A 22,068-nucleotide genomic window follows, 5' to 3' on the forward strand; every position below is an offset into this window, starting at 1 on the left:
GGTGAAGACTGATACAAAATACTCGTTTAATGCCTTTGCCATTTCCATGTTCCCCACCAACAACTCTCCAGTCTCACCCTCCAATGGACCAACGTTCACCTTAGCCACCCTTTTTCTTTTTATATAGCTATAAAAACTCTTACTATTAGTTTTTATGTTGTTCGCTAAATTCCTTTCATAGTCTATATCTGAGGACATTGTGGGAAACTAGAGAGAACATTGCAGGAGCCCTGGTTGAAATTTTACGAGTTGTCCTTAAATACAGGAGAGGTGCCGGAAGACTGGAGGGTGGCAAATGTTTTACCTCTTTTCAAGAAGGGCTGCAGGGAAAATGCTGGGAACTATAGGCCAGTGAGCTTAACATCTATAATTGGTTAGTTACTGGAGAGTATTCTGAAGGACAGGATATACAGGCATTTGGATGGGCAAGGGTCGATTAGGAATTGTCACCATGGGTTTGTATGTGGGAGATCGTGTCTCACAAATCTGATTGATTTTTTTGAAAATGTGACCAAAAAGGTTGATGAAGGCCGAGCTGTAGATGTTGTGTGCATGGACTTCAGTAATTGTGTGCATGGACTTCATGGAACTTGCCATCTACATCAAGATGAGAACATACAGGGCAAGATTTGCTGATGATACAAAAGTTAGCGGTTTTGCAGATAGTGAAGATGGTTGTGAACGATTGCAGCAGGATCTGGATCGATTGGCCAAGTGGGCAGAGGAATGGTTGATAGAATATAATACGGAGAAATGTGAAGTGTTGCATTTTGGGACATCGAACAAGGGCAGGACCAACACAATAAATGGTAGGTCTCTGGTTAGTGTTGTAGCGCAGAGGGATCAAGGAGTACAGGTGCATGGTTCCTTGAGGGTTGACTCGCAGGTAGATGTGGTCAAAAAGGCTTTTGGCACTTTGGCCTGCATCAGTCAGAGTATTGAGTATAGAAGTTGGGAGGTCATGTTGCAGTTGTTTAAGTCGTTGGTGAGGCCGCATTTTGAATATTGTGTTCAGTTCTGGGCACCATGTTATAGGAAAAATATTGTCAAGCTTGAATTGGTTCAGAAAAGATTTATGTTGCCAGGAATAGAGGGTGTGAACTATAGGGAGAGGTTGAGTAGGCTTGTTCTTTATTCTATGAAGCCCAGGTGGATAAGGGGTGATCTTATAGAGGTGTATAAGAGGGGAATAGATCGGGCAGATGCACAGAGTCTTTTGCCCAGCGTAGGGGAATCAAGGACCAGTGGACATAGGTTCAAGATGAAGAGGAAAAGATTTAATATGAATCAGAGGGGTACCTTTTTCACACAAAGGGTGGTCGGGGTATGGAACAACCTGCCAGAGGAGGTAGTTGAGGCTGGGATTATCCCATCGTTTAAGAAACTGTTTGACAAGTACATGGAAAGGACAGGTTTGGAGGGATATGGACCGTTTCCACACTGTATCACTCTTTGACTCTTTGAATCTATGACTCTACAGAGAGAATGAAGAACCAAAAGTTAGGAAATGGAGTTTAATGTGGAAAGTGTGAGGTCATGCACTGGAAGAGGAATTCAAAAGTAGAACATTATCTAAATGAAGGAGAGTTGCAAATGAGGCATAGATAGGTATTGTGAGCACTTCGGGTCCAGTGATCACAATACCATTAGTTTCAATATAATTATGGAGAGGGTCAGAACTGGACCTAGGGTTGAGATTTTTGATTGGAGAAAGGCTAACTTTGATGAGATGCGAAATGATTTAAAAGGAGTGAACTGGGACATTTTGTTTTATGGGAAGGATGTAGAAGAGAAATGGAGGACATTTAAAGGGGAAATTTTAAGAGTACAGAATCTTTATGTTCCTGTTCGGTTGAAAGGAAACAGTAAAAATTGGAAAGAGCCCTGGTTTTCAAGGGAAATTGGACATCTTGTTCGGAAAAAGAGGGAGATCTACAATAATTATAGGCAGCATAAAGTAAAGGAGGTGCTTGAGGAGTATAAGGAATGTAAAAAGAATCTTAAGAAAGAAATTGGAAAAGCTAAAAGAAGACATGAGATTGCTTTGGCAAGTAAGGTGAAAGTAAATCCAAAGGGTTTCTACAGCTATATTAATAGCAAAAGGATAACGAGGGATAACATTGGTCCATTGGAGAGACAGAGTGGACAGCTATCTGCAGAGCCAAAAGAGATGGGGGAGATATTGAACAATTTATTTTCTTCGGTATTCACCAAGGAGAAGGATATTGAATTATGTGAGGTAAGGGAAACTAGTAATAATAATAATAATACATTTTATTTATGGGCGCCTTTCAAGAGTCTCAAGGACACCTTACAAAAATTGAGCATGTATAGGAAAAACATGTAAGGGGAATGAAATAAATAGTAGAGACATGACTAGTACACAAAGTAAAGACAGAATTCAATACAAAACACAGCATGAGGCAATTAATGCACAGATGAAAAGGGACGGGGACGTGGGGCTAAGGATAGGCAGAGGTGAAGAGATGGGTCTTGAGGCGGGACTGGAAGATGGGGAGGGACACGGAATTGCGGATCAGTTGGGGGAGGGAGTTCCAGAGCCTGGGAGCTGCCCTGGAGAAGGCTCTGTCCCCAAAACTGCGGAGGTTGGACTTGTGGATGGAGAGGAGACCGGCTGATGTGGATCTGAGGGACCGTGAGGGTTGGTAGGGGGAGAGGAGGTCAATGAGATATGTGGGGGCCAGATGGTGGAGGGCTTTGTAAGTGAGGACCAGGATTTTGTAGGTGATCCGGTGGGAGACGGGAAGCCAGTGAAGTTTTTTGAGGACTGGAGTGATGTGATGCCAGGATTTGGTGTGGGTGATGAGTCGGGCGGCTGCGTTCTGGACCAGTTGGAGTCGGTTGATGTAGGTGGAGCTGATGCCAAGGAGAAGTGAGTTGCAATAGTCCAGTCGGGAGGAGATGAAGGCATGGATGAGTCTTTCAGCAGCAGGCGGTGTGAGAGAGGGTCTGAGTTTGGCGATGTTGCGGAGATGAAAGAAGGAGGTTTTAATGACATGGCGGATGTGAGGCTCAAGGGAGAGGGTGGAATCAAAGATCACGCCAAGGTTGCGGGCCTGGGGAGATGGGGAGACAGTGGTGCCGTCGATGGTGAGAGTGGGGTTATTGATTTTGCTAAGTGTGGCTTTGGAGCCTATGAGGAGAAATTCTGTCTTATCGCTGTTGAGTTTGAGGAAATTATGTTGCATCCAGGTTTTTATTGCTGACAAACAGGAGTTGATATGGGAGAGGGGGGGGTTGTGGGGGGATTTGGTGCCAAGGTAAATCTGGGTGTCATCAGCGTAACAGTGGAAGTCCAGATTGAAGTGGCGGAGTATCTGACCAAGGGGGAGGATGTAGATGATGAAGAGGAGGGGGCCGAGTACGGAGCCTTGGGGAACGCCTTGAGTGACTGCGGCTGTAGCAGAGGTGTGGTTGTGGAGAGAGATGAAGTGGGATCTGTTGGAAAGGTAGGAACGGAGCCAGCTGAGTGCAGAGCCTTCAATGCCGAGGTCCTTGAGTCTGGTGAGCATAGTAGAGTAGCTATGGATACTATTAGTTTCAAAGTAAAAGAAGTACTGACACTTTTGAAAAATATAAAAGTGGATAAGTCTCCAGGTCCTGACAGGATATTCCCTAGGACATTGAGGAAAGTTAGTGTAGAAATAGCCGGGGCTATGCCAGAAATATTTCAAATGTCATTAGAAACGGGAATAGTCCCCGAGGATTGGCGTACTGCGCATGCTGTTCCATTGTTTAAAAAGGGTTCTAAGAGTAAACCTAGCAATTATAGACCTGTTAGTTTGACTTCAGTGGTGGGCAAATTAATGGAAAAGATACTTAGAGATAATATATATAAGCATCTGGATAAACGGGGTCTGATTAGGAACAGTCAGCATGGATTTGTGCCTGGAAGGTCATGTTTGACTAATCTTCTTCAATTTTTTGAAGAGGTTACTAGGGAAATTGACGAGGGTAAAGCAGTGGATGTTGTCTATATGGACTTTAGTAAGGCCTTTGACAAGGTTCCTCATGGAAGGTTGGTTAAGAAGGTTCAACTGTTGGGTATAAATGCAGGAGTAGCAAGATGGATTCAACAGTGGTTGAATGGGAGAAGCCAGAGGGTAATGGTGAATGGTTGTGTGTCGGGTTGGAGGCAGGTGACTAGTGGGGTGCCTTAGGGATCTGTGTTGGGTCCTTTGTTGTTTGACATGTACATCAATGATCTGGATGAAGGTGTGGCAAATTGGATTAGTAAGTATGCAGATGATACTAAGATAGGGGGTGTTGTGGATAATGAAGAGGATTTCCAAAGTCTACAGAGTGATTTAGGCCATTTGGAAGAATGGGCTGAAAGATGGCAAATGGAGTTTAATGCTGATAAATGTGAGGTGCTACACCTTGGCAGGACAAATCAAAATAGGACGTACATGGTAAATGGTAGGGAATTGAAGAATACAGTTGAACAGAGGGATCTGGGAATAACCGTGCATAGTTCCTTGAAGGTGGAATCTCATATAGATAGGGTGGTAAAGAAAGCTTTTGGTATGCTAGCCTTTATAAATCAGAGCATTGAGTATAGAAGCTGGGATGTAATGTTAAAATTGTACAAGGCATTGGTGAGACCAAATCTGGAGTATGGTGTACAATTTTAGGTCGCCCAATTATAGGAAGGATGTCAACAAAATAGAGAGAGTACAGAGGAGATTTACTAGAATGTTGCCTGGGTTTCAACAACTAAGTTACAGAGAAAGGTTGAATAAGTTAGGTCTTTATTCTCTGGAGCGCAGAAGGTTAAGGGGGGACTTGATAGAGGTCTTTAAAATGATGAGAGGGATAGACAGAGTTGATGTGGACCAGCTTTTCCCTTTGAGAATAGGGAAGATTCAAACAAGAGGGCATGACTTCAGAATTAAGGGACAGAAGTTTAGGGGTAACATGAGGAGGAACTTCTTTACTCAGAGAGTGGTAGCGGTGTGGAATGAGCTTCCAGTGGAAGTGGTGGAGGCAGGTTCGTTGGTATAATTTAAAAATAAATTGGATAGGCATATGGATGAGAAGGGAATGGAGGGTTTTGGTATGAGTGCAGGCAGGTGGGACTAAGGGAAAAAAGTTGTTCGGCACGGACTTGTAGGGCCGAGATGGCCTGTTTCCGTGCTGTAATTGTTATATGGTTATATGGTTATAGGGGAGATAGTCAGAACCTATTTTCCAGGATCGAAATGTCAAATACTAGAGGGCATAGCTTTAAGGTGAGAGGGGCAAAGTTTAAAGGAGATGTGTGCGGCAAGGCTTTTTTTACACAAAGGATGGTGGGTGCCTGGAACAAGTTGTCGGGGTGGAAATGGAGGCAGTTATGATAGTGGCATTTAATAGACTTATGGATAAGCACATGGATGTGCAGGATATGGAGGAATATGGATTATGTAGGCAGATATGTTGCTTTTGGCATCATGTTAGGCACAGACCTCGTGGGCGGAAGAGCCTGTTCCTGTGCTGTACTATCCTATGTTCAATATTTTGTACATGATCTATTGCGGAAGTAGAGAAGTCATGTGTTCTTGTGCAGGAGGTGCAAAACGTTAGCAGGCTGAAGAAAGTAGTTAGGAAGGCAAGAATGGCTTTTAGGGTGTTAGTTAGGATGGCCTTTATTGCAAAAACGTTTATGTTTAGATATAAGGAAGATCTTTGACTATGGTCCATCATAGTGGTGAGGCAGCATCTGGAGTGTTAGAAGCACAGGAACAGTCCCTTCAGCCCACAATGGCCATGCCAAGCATGAAGCTTAACCAAATTTCCTCTGCCTGTGCATGATCCATATCCTTCCATTCTCGGCATTAAATGCCACGATCATATCTACCACCATCACCACACCACCAGTGTGTTTCAGGCGCCCGCCGCTCTGTGTAAAAAACATGCCCCATTCATCTCCATTAAACTTAAGGTGTTAAGGCCTCTCATACCTTTATGCTGTGCCATGTAGTTTTTGACATTTCCACCCTGCGAAAAAAGTTCTGACGTGTGGTTCCCAGGCCCAGAATGTCTTGGATTACTTCAACTACCCTTCTTTGTAATGTTCTTTGAAGTAATAACGGGTAATAATGAAATGGCAGATGAATTAAAAAAGTTTTTTGTATCAGTCTTTACAGAAGAAGACACCAGCCAAATGTCTGTATTTCAAGAGAGTTAGGGGGTAGAAGGTAGTGGAGTTGCTATTACTAAAGAGAAGGTGCTTGGGAAACAGAAAGGTCTGAAGGTGGATAAGTCATCTGGATCAGATGGACAACACCCCACAGTTATGGAATAGATAGCATTAGAGATTGTGGAGGCATTACTGTGATCTTTCAAGAATCACTGAAGTCAGGAGTGGTGCCAGAGGACTGGAAAATTCCAAATGTTACTCCGCTATTCAAGAAGGCAACGAAGGATAAGAGGGGAAGCTATAGGCCGATTAGCCTGACTTCAATGGTTGGTAAGATTTTAGAGCCAAAGAGTGGGGATAAAGGGGGCTTTCTCTGGTTGGCTGCCAGTGACTAGTGGAGTTCCGCAGGGGTTGGTTTTGGGGCCACTAGACTTTGCATTGTCTATTAATGATTTGGATGAGGGAATTGAAGGCTTTGTGGTCAAGTTTGTGGATGACACAAATATAGGTGGAGGGGTAGGTAATGTCAGTGAGGCAGGGATTCTGCAGAAGGTCTTGGATAGGTTGAGAGAGTGGCCAAAGTAGTGCCAGAGGGAATACAGCATAGCAAAGTGTGCAGTCATACACTTTGGGAGTAGGAATGTTTTGGTGGTAGACTATTTTCTAGATGGGCAGAGGATTCAGAAAGTGGAGGTGCAGAAGGACATGGGAATGCTGGAGCAGAATTTCCAATAGGTTAATTTGCATGTTGAATTGGTAGTAAGGAAAGCAAATGCAATGTTAGCATTTATTTCCAGAGAACTAGAATATAAAAATAGGGATGTAATGCTGAGGCTTTATGAGGCACTGTCAGAGCATTGTGAGCAGTTTTGTGTCCCTTGTCTGAGGAAAGATGTACTGGCATTGGAGGGTCAGAGGTTTATGAGAATGGTCCAGAGGATGATTGGGTTAATGTATGATGACGAGCACTGGGCGTGTACTCGCTGTAGTTTAGAAGGATTACTTTATTGTCATGTGTTCCAAGGTACAGTGAAAAGCTCGTTGCGTGCTAACCAGTCAGTGAAAAGACAACACATGATTACAATAAAGTTATCTACAGTGTACAAATACACAATAAAGGGAATAATGTGAATAATGTTTAGTGCTAGATATCCAGTAAAATCCTATCAAAGATAATCCAAGTGTCTCCAATGAGGTAGATAGTAGATCTGGACTAGTTGTTGGTGGGATGGTTCAATAGCCTGATAACTGAACCATCCTACCAACAATGTGTGAGCAGTCCTAAGGTATTATCTAGGATGAGGGGGACATTGAAACATCGAATAATTGTCTGGTTCGTGTGGATGTGGAGAGGATGTTTCCACGAGTTGGAGAGTCTAGGACCAGAGAGCACAGCCTTAGAATAAAAGGATGTACCTTTACAAAGGAGATGAGGTAGAATTACTTTTGTCAGAGGGTAGTGAATCTGTGTAATTCATTGCCACTTTAAAGCAGAGTTTGCCACTTTAAATCGGGTATTTTTAAGGTGGAGATTGGCAAATTCTTGATTAGTAAGGATGCCAGAGGTATTGGGAGAAGGCAGGAGAATGGGGTTGAGATGGAATGGTAGGTCAGCCATGATTGAATGGCAGAGTAGACTTGATAGGTCGAATGGACTAATTCTGCTGCAATGACTTATGAGCATTGCAATGTGGGAGGAAACTGGAACACTCAGAGGAATACCCGTGCGGTCACAGGGAGAAAGTGCAAGCAGGTTTGCAGTTTTGAGCCCCATATCTGAGGAAGGATGTGCTGGCATTGGAGACGGTCCTGAGGAGGTTTACGAGATTGATCCCAGGAATGATTGGGTTAACTAACATATGATGAGCGTTTGGCGGCACTGGGCCCTCTACTCATTGAATTATAGAAGGATGACGGTGAACCTCATTAAAACATTCCGAATAGTGAAAGGCCTGGATAGAATAAGGCTGTTTCCACTAATGGGAGAGTCTAGGACCAGAGGCCATAGCCACAATAAAAGGGTGTATGTTTTGAAAGGAGATGAGAAGAAATTTCTTTAGTCAGAGGGTGGTGAATCTGTGGAATTATTTGCCACAGATGAAGCCAAGCAAATGGATATTTTTTAAGGCAGAGATTGGCAGATTCTTGATTCCTAAGGGTGTCAGGGATAATGTGGAGAAGGCAGAAGAAAAAGGTTGAGAGGGAAAACAGATCAGCCATGATTGAACATGAAAGTAGACTTAATGGGCGGAATGGCCTAATCGTGTTCCCAGAACTTGTGGACTTATGAACCTCACAGATAGCACCCTTGGTCAGGATCGAGCCAAGGTTTCTGGCACTGTTCCTGACACAGCTTGACCAGTTGTGCCACTGTGTATTAGTATTCTCCACATTGATCTCACTATCCTCCACATCCTTCTCCTTGGTGAAAACAGATGCAAAGTACTTGTTAATTATCTCATCTATATCCTTCAAGCATAAATCAACATTTGAGCCTTGAACAGTCCTACCTATTTCCAGTTATCTACTTATACGTAATATACGGATAAAAAGCCCAGGGTTTTCCTTTATTTCTACTCACCAATACCATTTTGCTGTCCCTTTGGAGCTTTTAATTGCCTGCTTCTTTCCTCGTGGCTTTATACTCCTCAAAGTTCCTGTCTGATTTTATCTTTCTCAACCTTACATAAGCTCCCTATTTTTTTGGATCAAATTTGCAACCTCTTTGATGATCCAAGGTTCCCCCTACCTTGCCATCCTATGTCTCCTCCTCACTGGAACATATGGTCCTGAACTCTAGTCAGCTGGTCTTTAAACCACTTCCACATGTCAGATGTGGACTTACCCAATAACCGATGCTCCCAATATACTCTCCCTAGCAGATGCCTAATAATGCTGCTTGCACCTAACCCCACTTAGTACCACAAGGTCCAGACTTATTCTTATTCATAACTATCTGAATACCTTTGCAGTTATAATCACTGTTCCCAAAATCCTCTTTCATTGAAACACCAGTGACCTTACTTTAGACTTTAGAGATACAACAGGAAAATAGGCCCTTCGGCCCACTGTCAGCGATCACCTCGTACACTAGCACTATCCTGTATACTAGGTACAATTTACACTTTACGGAAGCCAATTAACTTACAAGCCTGTACATTGGAGTGTGCGAAGAAACTGCACCCAGAGAAAACCCCTGCAGTCACAGGGAGAAGGTACAAATTCCATACAGACAACTCCCTGAGTCAGGATTGAACCTGGATCTCTGGATTCAATTGCTGAGAGACTATGCTGGCCCTTAATATTTGAATTTAATAACCCAGCCAAGCTTGTTTCCCAACACGAGGCAACCTGGAACCCCTTTGAGTTGGACTATCTACATACTCTTGGATACACCTGTTAATTCTGCCTCATCTGAAGCTTTTGAGCAATTCCCAGTTAATATTGGGGAAGATAAAATCACCCACAACGCCAACTTGTTGTTTTTGCATCCTTCTGTAAACTGTCTATGCATCTGTTCCTCAATCTCCCGCTGACAGAGTGGTGGCACTTTTCTCCAGAGCAAAATCTAACTCTTTCTTGAAAACATCCAGTGAATTGGCTGCTACTGCCTTCTGTGGCAGAGAATTCCACTCTCAGCCAACTACAAAAAGCCCCGTTTATTGCCACTCATTGTCTTCTGCCATCCATCATCATCATCATTGAAAGCATTAGTGACGCAGTGGTGCTGGTTTCCGACGGGCACGGTGATGGATGCACCACACATCTCTGTCCTCCATGCAGCTGGCAAGCTCCTCTTTTGTCTCTTCACATGCGTCTTCCATCGACGTCTTCAGCATCGTCTTGATTGGCCGTCCCGGGTCACGTCTTCCATGCGTGGGTTCCCACAACACAACCTTGTTTGCTGGCATTTCTGGGTGGCGGTGGTAGTGACCAGCGAGCCTCATCCTTCTCATTCTGATCTTCTCGGTCAGAGGTGGAATCTCCCCATGGAGCAGGGTGTTAGTGATGTGGTCCCTCCAACTACATTCGGGTGGATGTACCATCGAGAGACTTGGACAGTGCTCGAGTGAGAGTCCATGCCTCACGCCAGTACAATAATATGGTCTCTACAGTTACATGCAAGAATCTCAGTTTGAGACCCTTAGACATCCGAGACGTCCAGATTTTCCCCATGTTATTGAGGGCTTTCCATGCGAGCACTTTCTGGACCTTGATGTAATTCTCCGAGCCCTGCATCCTCGCTCCCAGGTACTTGAAGTCCTCCACTTTCTTGAGAGATGCACCGCCATTGGTCTTGAGAGGCTCATGGTCACCAACGTTGAACACCATGTACTCCGTCTTCTTGAGGTGGAGGCCCACTTTCTCACACTCCGTCTCGACCCTGCCGAGCAGCTCCTGTGCCTCCCTAATCTGGTCTGACAGCAGGACGATGGCATCAGCAAAGTCGAGGTCTGTCAAGTTAACTGGCCCGATTCTTCTCGAACTCCTTGGGGTGATTGTGGAGCCGAGGTCCTCATGTTCCTTGAGCGCCTGCCTCATGGCATAACCATGGACAATAACGAAGAGAAAGGGTGCCAGCGTGTCTCCCTGTAAGACCCCCGCGAGGATCTCGAGCACTTTGTTCTCGCCATACGGGTGACAACCTTGGTTGTGGTGCCCGTGCATATCCTAAATTGCTCTAAGGAGACGAGGAGGGATACCGTAAGCCTTCAAAATCCTCATCATTTTACATCGATGATTCGAGTCAAATGCCTTCCTGAAGTCTATGAACGTTAGGATGGCCGGCAGGTTGTTATTCTTCACCTCCTCAATGATTCTTTGGGGGGGGGGGGGGGAGGCAAGGATCTGTGTGACCATGTTCCTCTTCTCTCTGAAGCCGTTCAGATTGTAACGTAGCTTCGGGTCGATGGCAGTCCTAATCCGGTTGAGAATCAAGCGGTTGTAGACCTTGGCCAAGACACATGTCAGGTCGGGGGGGAGTTCCCCCGCCACGGGTACCATGTAGTCCCGTGCTACCTGCTGCATGGTCGGATAGTCGGCCCCACCTGGTTTGCCAGGTGAGGAGGGGGTTGTGGACCCCCATCAGGACCAAAAACAAGATCTGTCAAAGGGCGGATGAGCTCCTAGCGAGCCAACGGTCATCCACACTTCAGTAGAAGTTGCGGCTGTTTGAGGTTCTGGCCCATCTGGGCACCATGACGATGGGTCTTTAAAACCTGGCCACCTGGTGTTTTCATCTTTCAACGCTTTAACTATTCGTGAAGAGTCAAGGTCTACCCAGATGGCAGCGTGTAGTCGGAGATGCAGGGTTGACGTCCTGGGCATTCAAGAGCATCGTCGTGTCCACCGAGACATGGAGATCAGGTTTGACAAAGCGGATGGCATGGACCTCATCACATGGTCCTGTAAACAACTCTGCTCAGGGAGGAGTGGGTCTGCCATTGAGTCAGAGAGCAAGAAGGGTGCTGCAGGGTGTCCATTCTGTCAGTTCTCGAGTCCTTATTGCTGAGTTTAGTGGTAACATTGTCACCACTGTCATAGTATGCTACTCCCCTCACAACAGCAGCCCTGAGGCCAAAGTGGAACAATTCTGCTCTGTTCTCCAAGTTGCGATGGAGCGAGTACATGTGCACAATTTTCTGGCTGTGCTTGGGGACTTCAATGTCCGCCTCGGACCGGAGGATGCCTGTTACATCTATCACACTGGTGACACTAATCGGAATGGTCAACAACTCGGCAGCTTTCTCCAGGAGTATAGACTCCTAGCAGCCAACATCGTTCAAAAGGCGCCAAGGAAAGCTGTGGACACATCAGGACCGGAGCACAGAAGAAAAGCGCCAGCTAGATTACATCCTGGTGCGACGTAAATGGTACAACAGTGTCATGGACGCTGAAGCGTACAGCACAAGCCGAGTGTCTGGAGCCGTAAGGCAGCAACTCTACCCTTGCATCACTGTGCCACCCGTGTTATTGGCAAACTTACTAACCAACCAATCTATGTTTATGTCCAAATCATTTATGTATATCGCAAACACCAGGGCTGCAGGGTGGCGGCGTTACAGCGTAGTTAGAGTTGCTGCCTTACAGCGCTCGCAGTGCCGGAGATCCGGGCTCGATCCCAACTATGGGTGCTGTATGTACAGAGTTTGTACGTTCTCCCCTGACCTGCATGGGTTTTCTCTGAGATCTTCGGCTTTCTCCCGCATTCCAAAGACGTACAGGTAAGTAGGTTAATTGGCTTGTTAAATGTAAAAAATATCCCTAGTGTGTGTAGGATAGTGTTAATATGCAGAGATCTCTGGTCAGCATGGCCCCGGAGGGCTGAAGGGCCTATTTCATCGCTGTATCTCTAAACTGAACTATAAACTAAACACCAGATGTCCCAGCACAGTTCCCTATGGAACACTATTGGTCACAGATCTTCTGCCTCTCCCCAATGTCTCCCCAATTGGTCACAGATCTTCAGCCTCTGTCTCCCATCAGTAAGCCAGTTAAATCTCTTCCTGCCTGTCCTTCCTTGAAGATTTACTGGTCATAACCTCTATCTTCCCATCACTTCTTTCGTTTGCAGATCCTCTGCCCTGGTTACCACAGCTGTGCACAGTTTTTGCTTCCTTTATTTAAAAATGATCCAGTGGTATTAGAGACAGTCCAAGAAATAGTTAATGGGTATTATGCAGGAAGGTGGAGATGCTGGTTTACACTAAAGATCTACACAAAATGCTGGAGTCACATCACACCCTTCCATATCTCTATGTCTCCCTCTGATTCTCAGTCTGAAGAAGGGTCACAAACCGAAACAACACCATTCCTTCTTTCCAGAGACCTTGCCTGTCCCGCTGAGTTACTCCAGCATTTTGTGTCTATCTAAAGAGTTCATGGATTGGTTCTCTGAGAGGGTTGTTATTATAAGCAGCTAAAGAAATTGAATCTATATTAGGTGGAGTTGAGAAGAATGCCAGCTGATCGTATTGAAACGTTCATTATCCTCGGGGTGTGACAGGCAGCCATTGAGATGTTTCCATCAGCGGGGAGACATGAATAAGGAGACATAGTTATATGACAGGGGGCAGCACTTAAAGCTAAGTTGCTTGAAATTTCTTCTCACAGAGAGTGGTGAGTTCCCAGAAATCCTTGTGGGAATTCCCTGGAGAGAAGGGCGGGACTGGCAGCTCAGTGTGTACAGGGAACAGATGCTACGGAGCTGATAGAGACGCAGATAAGGGAGGAGTGTAGGGGAAGTTGCCTTTTTGATTAGGGAGTAGATAACTACAGTGCTTAGAGACGGTATTCTTAGGGTATCATATAGTAAGGCTATATGGGTCAAACCTAGAAATAGGAAGTGAATTATCACTTTGATGGAAGAGTATGATAGGCCTCCGATAGTCAATGGGAATTAGTGGAGATGTGTCAGGAGATTGCAGATGGCTATAAAATTAATAGGATTGTATTAGTGGGAGATTCCAACTTCCCTAATTGACTGGTTTCCCATGGTGTAAAGGGTCTGGACAGGATTGAATTGGTTAAATCAAAGAAAGCCCTGCATGGGGCCTATGGAGAGGGCAAAACACTGGACTTCCTCATAGGGAACAAGTTTCAGTAGTGGTGTGGATGGAGGGGAGACTTCAGGACCATACTTCTATTAGTTTTTAAGTAGTTATGTAGGACTACTTCAAAGTTAAGGTCCTAAATTGGGGCAAGGTCATTTCAGAGCCATGAGGTGACAACTTGCAGAGGTCAATGGGGAGAATTTGTTTGCAGGTAAGGAGAACTGGCAAGTGGGAGGCTTCCAAACGTGAGATAGCAAGAGCACAGGGGCAGCATGTTCCTGTTGGGATGAAGGGCAAGGCTTGTGACCACTCCCCCACCCATCTTTATCCATAACTATTTTGAAGCTAAAAGAACATCTTCGGTGAATGGTTCCTTGAGAGTAATGGTTCAGGTTGATGGGGTAGTGAAGTAAACATTTGGCACGATTGCCTTCATTGGGAAGGGTATTCAGTACAATGGTTGGTTTATCATGATACAGCTGTACGTGTCGATGGTGAGATCACAAATGGAATACTCTATGCAGTTCTGGTTGCCAGCTACTGGAAGGATGTCACTATGTTGGAAAGGGCACAGAAGAGATTCTCCAGGATGTTGCCTGGACTTGTTGGCTTGAGATATAGGGAGAGGTTTGAGAGGCAGGGACTTTTTTCTTTGGCGTGTCGGAGGCTGAGGGGGTGACCTTAGTGGCTCAATCTTTCTCCCAAGATAAAGGATACTAAAACTAGAGGGCATAGGCTTAAGTTAAGAGCGGAGAGGTTTAAGAGGATCCTCTGAGGCAGCTTTTTCACTCGTGGAAGGCAGTATCTGCAAAGAGCTGCCAGAGAAAGCAATAGAAGTGGACACAATTAGGACTTCCAAAAGGGCTTTGGACAGACATAAGGATAGGAAGGGTTTAGGAGTGCTGTGGGCCATATTTAAGGAAATAGAACTAGCCCCAAAGACCAAGCTGGTTGGCATGGACAATGTAGGTTGAATAGCCAGTTTCCATGCTGTATGGGTCTATCACTCTATCACAAAGGTTCATGGAGCCATACAGAAAGGAAACAGGAACTCCGGCCCAACTCGTCAATAGGATTAATTTCCTAACTGAGCAAGTCCCATTTGCCTGTGCTAGCCCATATTCCTCCAAACCTCTCCTATCCAAGTACCTGTATGTGTCTTTTAAGTAGCATACTTGTACCTTCCTCTACCACTTTCTGTGGCAGCCTGTTCCATAAGTACTCCGTCACCCTTCATGTCTCATTTCAATCTATCCCATCCCCCCCTTTAAGCCAGTGCGTTTAGGTTTAGACTCCCCTACCCTGGGGAACGGTCTGTGGCTATTCACCTTAACTATAGCCCCATGACTTTAGACACCTCCCACTCACAACCCTGGCCCGTGCAGACTGTACCTCTATTACATCCAGGGCCATGAGCACCGCAAAGCTTGTCAGGTGCGTACAGTTGCACACTGTGTATGCTGCGTTGAACTCAACCAATTGGCAGCCTTGAGTGGACCATCTGGAGGTTGAGCTGTTCCAGAAGACACATTTGGCTCTTTTATCAGTGAGCTGGTGAGAGAGAAAAAAATATTTAGCATCAACGAGACCAAGTATAGATGAGATGATCGAATCACCGCACACTTACACCCGATCCACCAAGAGTGGATCTCCCAGTTCTAACCATATTAACTTCCCTTCCCATTCTACATACTGACCATTCTGTCCTGGGACTCATCCATTGCCAGATTAGGGCCACATGCAAAATGGAGGAACAACACCTCATATAAATATGAATACGTGTTCTGACCTGAAATGTGACCTGTCCGTTCCCTCCAAAGATGCTGCCTGAACTGCTGAGTTACCCAGCACGTGTGTTTTACTCAAGATCACAGCATAATTTTTCTGAGCTCCCTAGTCTTTTGCTTTTTCTCCACGGTAAAAACACAGGTGAAATATTCATTGAGGACCTCTGCCATCTCCTGCGGCCACACATAGATGTCTACTTTAGTCTCTGAGGCTCCCAATTCTCACCCAAGTTACTCTTTTTATCATATTAAAATTTCTTCTAAAAACTCTTTGGTGTCTCCTTAATCTTCTCCACCAAACCTATCTTATTGCCCTTTTTGCCCTCCTCATTTCCTTAAGTGTACTTCCGCATCCCCTGTACTCCTCTGGGTATCTCCTCGATTCCAGCTGCCTCCAGCTGACATATGCCTCTTTCTTTATTTTCACCAGAGCCTCAATATCTCTTGTCATCCAGCATTTCCTTCTTCTGCCACCCATGCTCTTCACTCTAACAAGAACAAGCAGACCTTTAACTCTCGCTAGGTAGACACAAAATGCTGGAGTGTTTTCTCTCCAGAGATGGAGGCAGCATCTCTGGAGAGAAGGAACAAGCAGACCTTGAAGTCTCGCTACCTCAATTTTATAAGTTTCTTTATTGAAAAGATTCAATAACATTGGAGTGGGTGCTGAGAAGATTCACCAGGATGTTGCCTGGGATTAAGTTTCAGTTCTGAAAGACTGGTGAGATTACGTGTGTTTTTTCTCATAATGGAACATCACTGAGGTATTATGATTTATGAGGTGATGTTTCAAGGGTCGGCCGCAGGAAACTATGATAGATAAAAATTGAGAACTTTGATCAGGTAAAAGTTAACATAGACCAAGGGGATCTGAGGGGATGCATTTTCAGAGAGTGGCACACACTGCCTGAGAGAGTGGTGGGAGCAGAGTCACTGTTGCATTTCATAAGTAGAGAGAAACAAATTGTAGGAGTAACTCATCATTGCCAGGCAGCATCTCTGGAGAAGTTGCATACGTGATGTTTTGGATCAGGACCCTTCTTCAGACCGATTGCAGTCGGGTGAGTAGGGAAAAACCGGTAAGCGAAAAATCAGGGACAGCAACAGCTGATTGTAGGCTGGAGATAGGTCTGAAAACAAAAGGGATACATAGTTTTGAACTGAGGGGCTGGTTAATGGACCTTTAGTGGAGGAAGTGGGGGGCTTGAAGAAGGGGAAGGGAGAGTGAGGTGTTTATATACCTTACATAAAATTAGATAATTCAATGTTTATACCATTGGATATTAAGCCACCCAATTTCCTCCAGTTTGTGTGTGGCCTCACTCTGGCAGTGGAGGAAGCCTAGGACAGAAAGGTCAGTTGGGAAGGGGAAGTCCAGGTGATCCAGCAGGCCGAGCACAAGTGTTCAGTGAAACAGTCGCTGAGTCTACGCTTGATCGTGCAAATGTTCAGAAGCCCACATTGGAGGGGGCCAACGGATGCAGTAGATGAGAATTATAGCATTTAATATATGTTTGGATGAGGACTTCAAACACCTTGGTAGAGCAGGTTATAGGCCAAGTGCTGGGAATGGGATGTGAACCAGATGTGTAGCCACTGGTCAGTGAGGGTGCAGTGGGCTGAATGGCCTGTTCTTATGCTATGTGAATGTGTGAATGAATGTGGTGACATGATTCCAACCATAACACTAATCATAACCCACTCAGTGACTCGCCTCCTGGCACCCATCTACTGCTAAGCAATTAACTCCCCCTCAACTCCAGACGTGGTCTCACCAGGACCCAGTTGAGACTGGTCCTTCTGCAGTTGTACAGGGTCCTGGTGAGACCACATCTGGAGTATGGTGTGCAGTTTTTGATCTCATAATTTGAGGTAGGACATCCTTGCTATTGAGGTAATGCAGCGTAGGTTCACAAGATTAATCCCTGGGATGGCGGGACTGTCATATGAGGAAAGATTTAAAAGACTGGGGTTCTATTCATTGGAATTTAGCAGGATGAGAGGAGATCTTATAGAAACATATACAATTATAAAAGGACTGGACAAGCTAGATGCAGGAAAAATGTTCCCAATATTGGGGGAGTCCAGAACCAGGGGCCACAGTCTAAGAATAAAAGGGAGGCCATTTAAAACAGAGATGAGAAAAAACATTTTCACCCAGAGTTGTGATTTTGGGGACTTCTCTGCCACAGTAGAGGCCAATTCACTGGATACATTAAAGGAGAGTTAGATAGAGCTCTAGGGCTAGCGGAATCAAGGGATATGGGGAGAAGGCAAGCACTGGTTACTGATTGTGGATGATCATCCTTGAACACAATGAGTGCTCAAATGGCCAAATGGCCTCCTCCTGCTATTTTCAGCCAGCTTGTTCCAATCAGAAGGACAAGGGCACAAGTTTCCTTCCACGACTCATCCACACCCTGCTATTCCTCCATCATGGAACTCCAAACAATATTGGGAAGTATTAGCTCCTTCCTCTCCACAGATTCTGACTGACCTGCTGAATAACTCCAGCACTTTCTACATTTATTTCCGATTTCCAGCTGCTGCTCCTGAACAAACCTTCTTGTTGCCGAAGGTGAGAGTGACTGGTTCCAGGAGGTGGCTCCTGCCTGTGTTCGTTACTGCAGCACTAACAATGTCTGAGTTCAGCCCCAGCTTGCTTTCATTCTCGCAGCCTTCCATAAGGTTCTGTTCCATAAGAGAGCCCAGATGTTTGTACGAGATAAGGACAACGGCAGCAACATCTGTACAAAGAAAATGTTAAACATTGAGCGCTTACCCTCATCGCCATGGCAACGTGCAGACATCAAGTGTGATTCAGCAGAGACACAAAGATTAATTTCCTGGTCAATGTCTATAGACCATCCCTGTTGGTTCATGGTGGTGGTGGCAATATCGTAAACTATGCAGTCCTGTTGAAGGCGCTTCCACAGTGTTTGATCAAATTGATTGAAAGATACCGCATGGAACGGGTCCTTTGGCCCATCGAGTCCTCGCCAACCATCGATCACACTAGGTTCACACTAGGTCTATGTTATCCCACTTGCACATCCATTGACTACACACTGGGGACAATTTACTGTCCAATGAACCTACAAACCAGCACTTCTTTGGGATGTGGGAGGAAACTAGAGCACCCGGAGAAAACCTATGTGGAGAACTTGCAAACTCCACAGAGACAAGATCAAACCCAGGTCTCTGGCGTTGTGAGGCTGTTATTCTACCAGGTTCACCACTCTACTACCCACATGCCTGCTGCTGAGAAGAAGTTCTCAGACTTAGACCCGGTGATGAAGCTTTGCTTAATTCACTGAAGGTTATTCCCAAGTCAGGAGGGAGTGTAATTTAGACAGGGACAAAAGTTGTCATGTTCCCATGTGCTTGAAACCCTTGTGCTTCTTGGTGGTAAAAGCCATGGGTTTGGAGCAGCCTGGGTGAGTAACTAATGAATGAAACTTAAATCACTGGGCACCAATAGTGGAGAAAGTAAGTGTTCAGTGTGATAGGTGGGATACTAATCAAGGGGATTGCTTCATTGTGGATGGTGTTAAACTCTTGACAGATGTTGGCCATGCATTTGCCCACATTCCTGACTTGTCCCTTGTAGATGGTGGAAAGGTTTTGTGGTGTCCAGAGCTGATACAGGTGCCAGGAGATGTCCAGCCAGATTGTTTGACTGGAGACAGTCATTACCAGCCATTTGTGGTGTGAATGTCATGTGACATTGAATGTTGTCTACACCTTGCTGCCTGCAGCCAGGGGCCGCTTCATTAGCTGTGGAGTTGTCACAGGAATGGGACATTGTGCATCCATCAACAAACATTCCAACCTCTGATCTGATGGAAGCAGCTGAGATGGTTGTGCCGAGGATACTGCCCTGAGCAACTCCTGCAGTAATGCCCCTCGGGTGGGATTATTGACCTCCAATGACCACAGGTGCCTTTCCACGAGTGAGATCTGACTCCATCCATTGGAATGTTTTCCCTTTGATGCACACTGGCCTGGTTTACCAGATGCTGCTTAATGCCACACTCCATCAAATACTGCGTTGCTGTCAGGGGCATTCGCTATAGGCGTCTTTGGTCCATCCTTGGGTTTGTGAATCCCAGAGTGGGAATCAGCTAGTGAGTGATTGATGGAAGCACCTTCTATGTCTCCTCCCATCACTTTGATGATGATCGAGCACCAAGTAGCTGTATTCATTTGTCCTGCTTTTTGTGACAGGCAGCAACATCTGTACAAAGAAAATGTTAAACATTGAGCGCTTACCCTCATCGCCATGGCAACGTGCAGACATCAAGTGTGATTCAGGAGCAGAGACACAAAGATTGATTTCCTGGTCAATGTCTATAGACCATCCCTGTTGGTTCATGGTGGTGGTGGCAATATCGTAAACTATGCAGTCCTGTTGAAGGCGCTTCCACAGTGTTTGATCAAATTGATTGAAAGATACCGCATGGAACGGGTCCTTTGGCCCATCGAGTCCTCGCCAACCATCGATCACACTAGGTTCACACTAGGTCTATGTTATCCCACTTGCACATCCATTGACTACACACTGGGGACAATTTACTGTCCAATGAACCTACAAACCAGCACTTCTTTGGGATGTGGGAGGAAACTAGAGCACCCGGAGAAAACCTATGTGGAGAACTTGCAAACTCCACAGAGACAAGATCAAACCCAGGTCTCTGGCGTTGTGAGGCTGTTATTCTACCAGGTTCACCACTCTACTACCCACATGCCTGCTGCTGAGAAGAAGTTCTCAGACTTAGACCCGGTGATGAAGCTTTGCTTAATTCACTGAAGGTTATTCCCAAGTCAGGAGGGAGTGTAATTTAGACAGGGACAAAAGTTGTCATGTTCCCATGTGCTTGAAACCCTTGTGCTTCTTGGTGGTAAAAGCCATGGGTTTGGAGCAGCCTGGGTGAGTAACTAATGAATGAAACTTAAATCACTGGGCACCAATAGTGGAGAAAGTAAGTGTTCAGTGTGATAGGTGGGATACTAATCAAGGGGATTGCTTCATTGTGGATGGTGTTAAACTCTTGACAGATGTTGGCCATGCATTTGCCCACATTCCTGACTTGTCCCTTGTAGATGGTGGAAAGGTTTTGTGGTGTCCAGAGCTGATACAGGTGCCAGGAGATGTCCAGCCAGATTGTTTGACTGGAGACAGTCATTACCAGCCATTTGTGGTGTGAATGTCATGTGACATTGAATGTTGTCTACACCTTGCTGCCTGCAGCCAGGGGCCGCTTCATTAGCTGTGGAGTTGTCACAGGAATGGGACATTGTGCATCCATCAACAAACATTCCAACCTCTGATCTGATGGAAGCAGCTGAGATGGTTGTGCCGAGGATACTGCCCTGAGCAACTCCTGCAGTAATGCCCCTCGGGTGGGATTATTGACCTCCAATGACCACAGGTGCCTTTCCACGAGTGAGATCTGACTCCATCCATTGGAATGTTTTCCCTTTGATGCACACTGGCCTGGTTTACCAGATGCTGCTTAATGCCACACTCCATCAAATACTGCGTTGCTGTCAGGGGCATTCGCTATAGGCGTCTTTGGTCCATCCTTGGGTTTGTGAATCCCAGAGTGGGAATCAGCTAGTGAGTGATTGATGGAAGCACCTTCTATGTCTCCTCCCATCACTTTGATGATGATCGAGCACCAAGTAGCTGTATTCATTTGTCCTGCTTTTTGTGACAGGACATCACCTGGGCAATTCACCTCACTGGTAGGGTAGATACCAATGCTAGACTTACACTGGGTCAGTTTGACTACAGGCACAGCTTGTTTTAGAGAGCAGCTCTTTAATACAGCAGCAAGGATGTTATCTGATCACCCAATCTTTACTCTGTCTTACAGCCATTTCTTTATCAGCTCGAGTGAACTGAACTGGCTGAAGACCAGCTTCTGAGATACTGGAGATCTCAGGAGGAACTCAGATGCATCAGTCACTTGTTACTTCTGACTGGGTCTGGTGCAAAGCTTCAGCGTTGCCTTCAGCACACTATTCATGAGCATCATTCATGACTAGGTGTGGTAGGGATGTTGATCTCCAGAAAGCTCCTCTATGAGTCGACTTGGCCCTGTCTCCTGCATGGTTTAACTTTGCAGTTTCATTAGTCTGGCATCTCATTCCTGGTTACATCAGGTGCAGATGCCCTGCCTGAGCCAACGTCGACTCCCTGGTTGGAGAGAATTAATCGATTGAGGGTGTATGGGCCATATGCTTACAGATGGTGCTGGTGAATGTGTATGCCATTGAAGCCCCACCATGCCTCATGATGCACAACTTGGAGCTGCCAGATAGGCCCTGACTCTCTACTATATAGAAATTAGAAATGCTTCAGAAAATGTAGTTTAGTTTAAATTAGTTTAGTGATACAGAGTGTAAACGGGCCCTATGGCCAACCGAGTTCACTCTGACCCACCATCACCGATACTCTAGTTCTATCCTACACACTAGGGACAATTTACAGAAGCCAATTAACCTACAAACCTACATGTCTGTAGAATGTGGGAGGAAAGCAGCGTACCCGGAGAAAACGCATTCAGTCATAGGGAGAACG

General features: G+C 45.5%; 1 protein-coding gene across 1 annotated transcript in view; it reads right to left on the reverse strand.

The window, feature by feature from the left end:
* Positions 1-22,068, reverse strand: part of LOC116991878 (CD97 antigen-like) — a 105,991-nt gene that overhangs the window by 37,436 nt on the left and 46,487 nt on the right. The window contains exons 8-9 of the mRNA XM_033050854.1: positions 18,045-18,229; positions 15,088-15,246 (exon numbers count right to left, since the gene is read on the reverse strand). Of these exons, the coding sequence (XP_032906745.1) occupies positions 15,088-15,246; positions 18,045-18,229 (344 nt within the window). The remainder of the gene's footprint in view (positions 1-15,087; positions 15,247-18,044; positions 18,230-22,068) is intronic.

This window comes from Amblyraja radiata, chromosome 35 (genome assembly GCF_010909765.2).
Source record: "Amblyraja radiata isolate CabotCenter1 chromosome 35, sAmbRad1.1.pri, whole genome shotgun sequence".
NCBI classification, from domain to species: Eukaryota; Metazoa; Chordata; class Chondrichthyes; order Rajiformes; family Rajidae; genus Amblyraja; species Amblyraja radiata.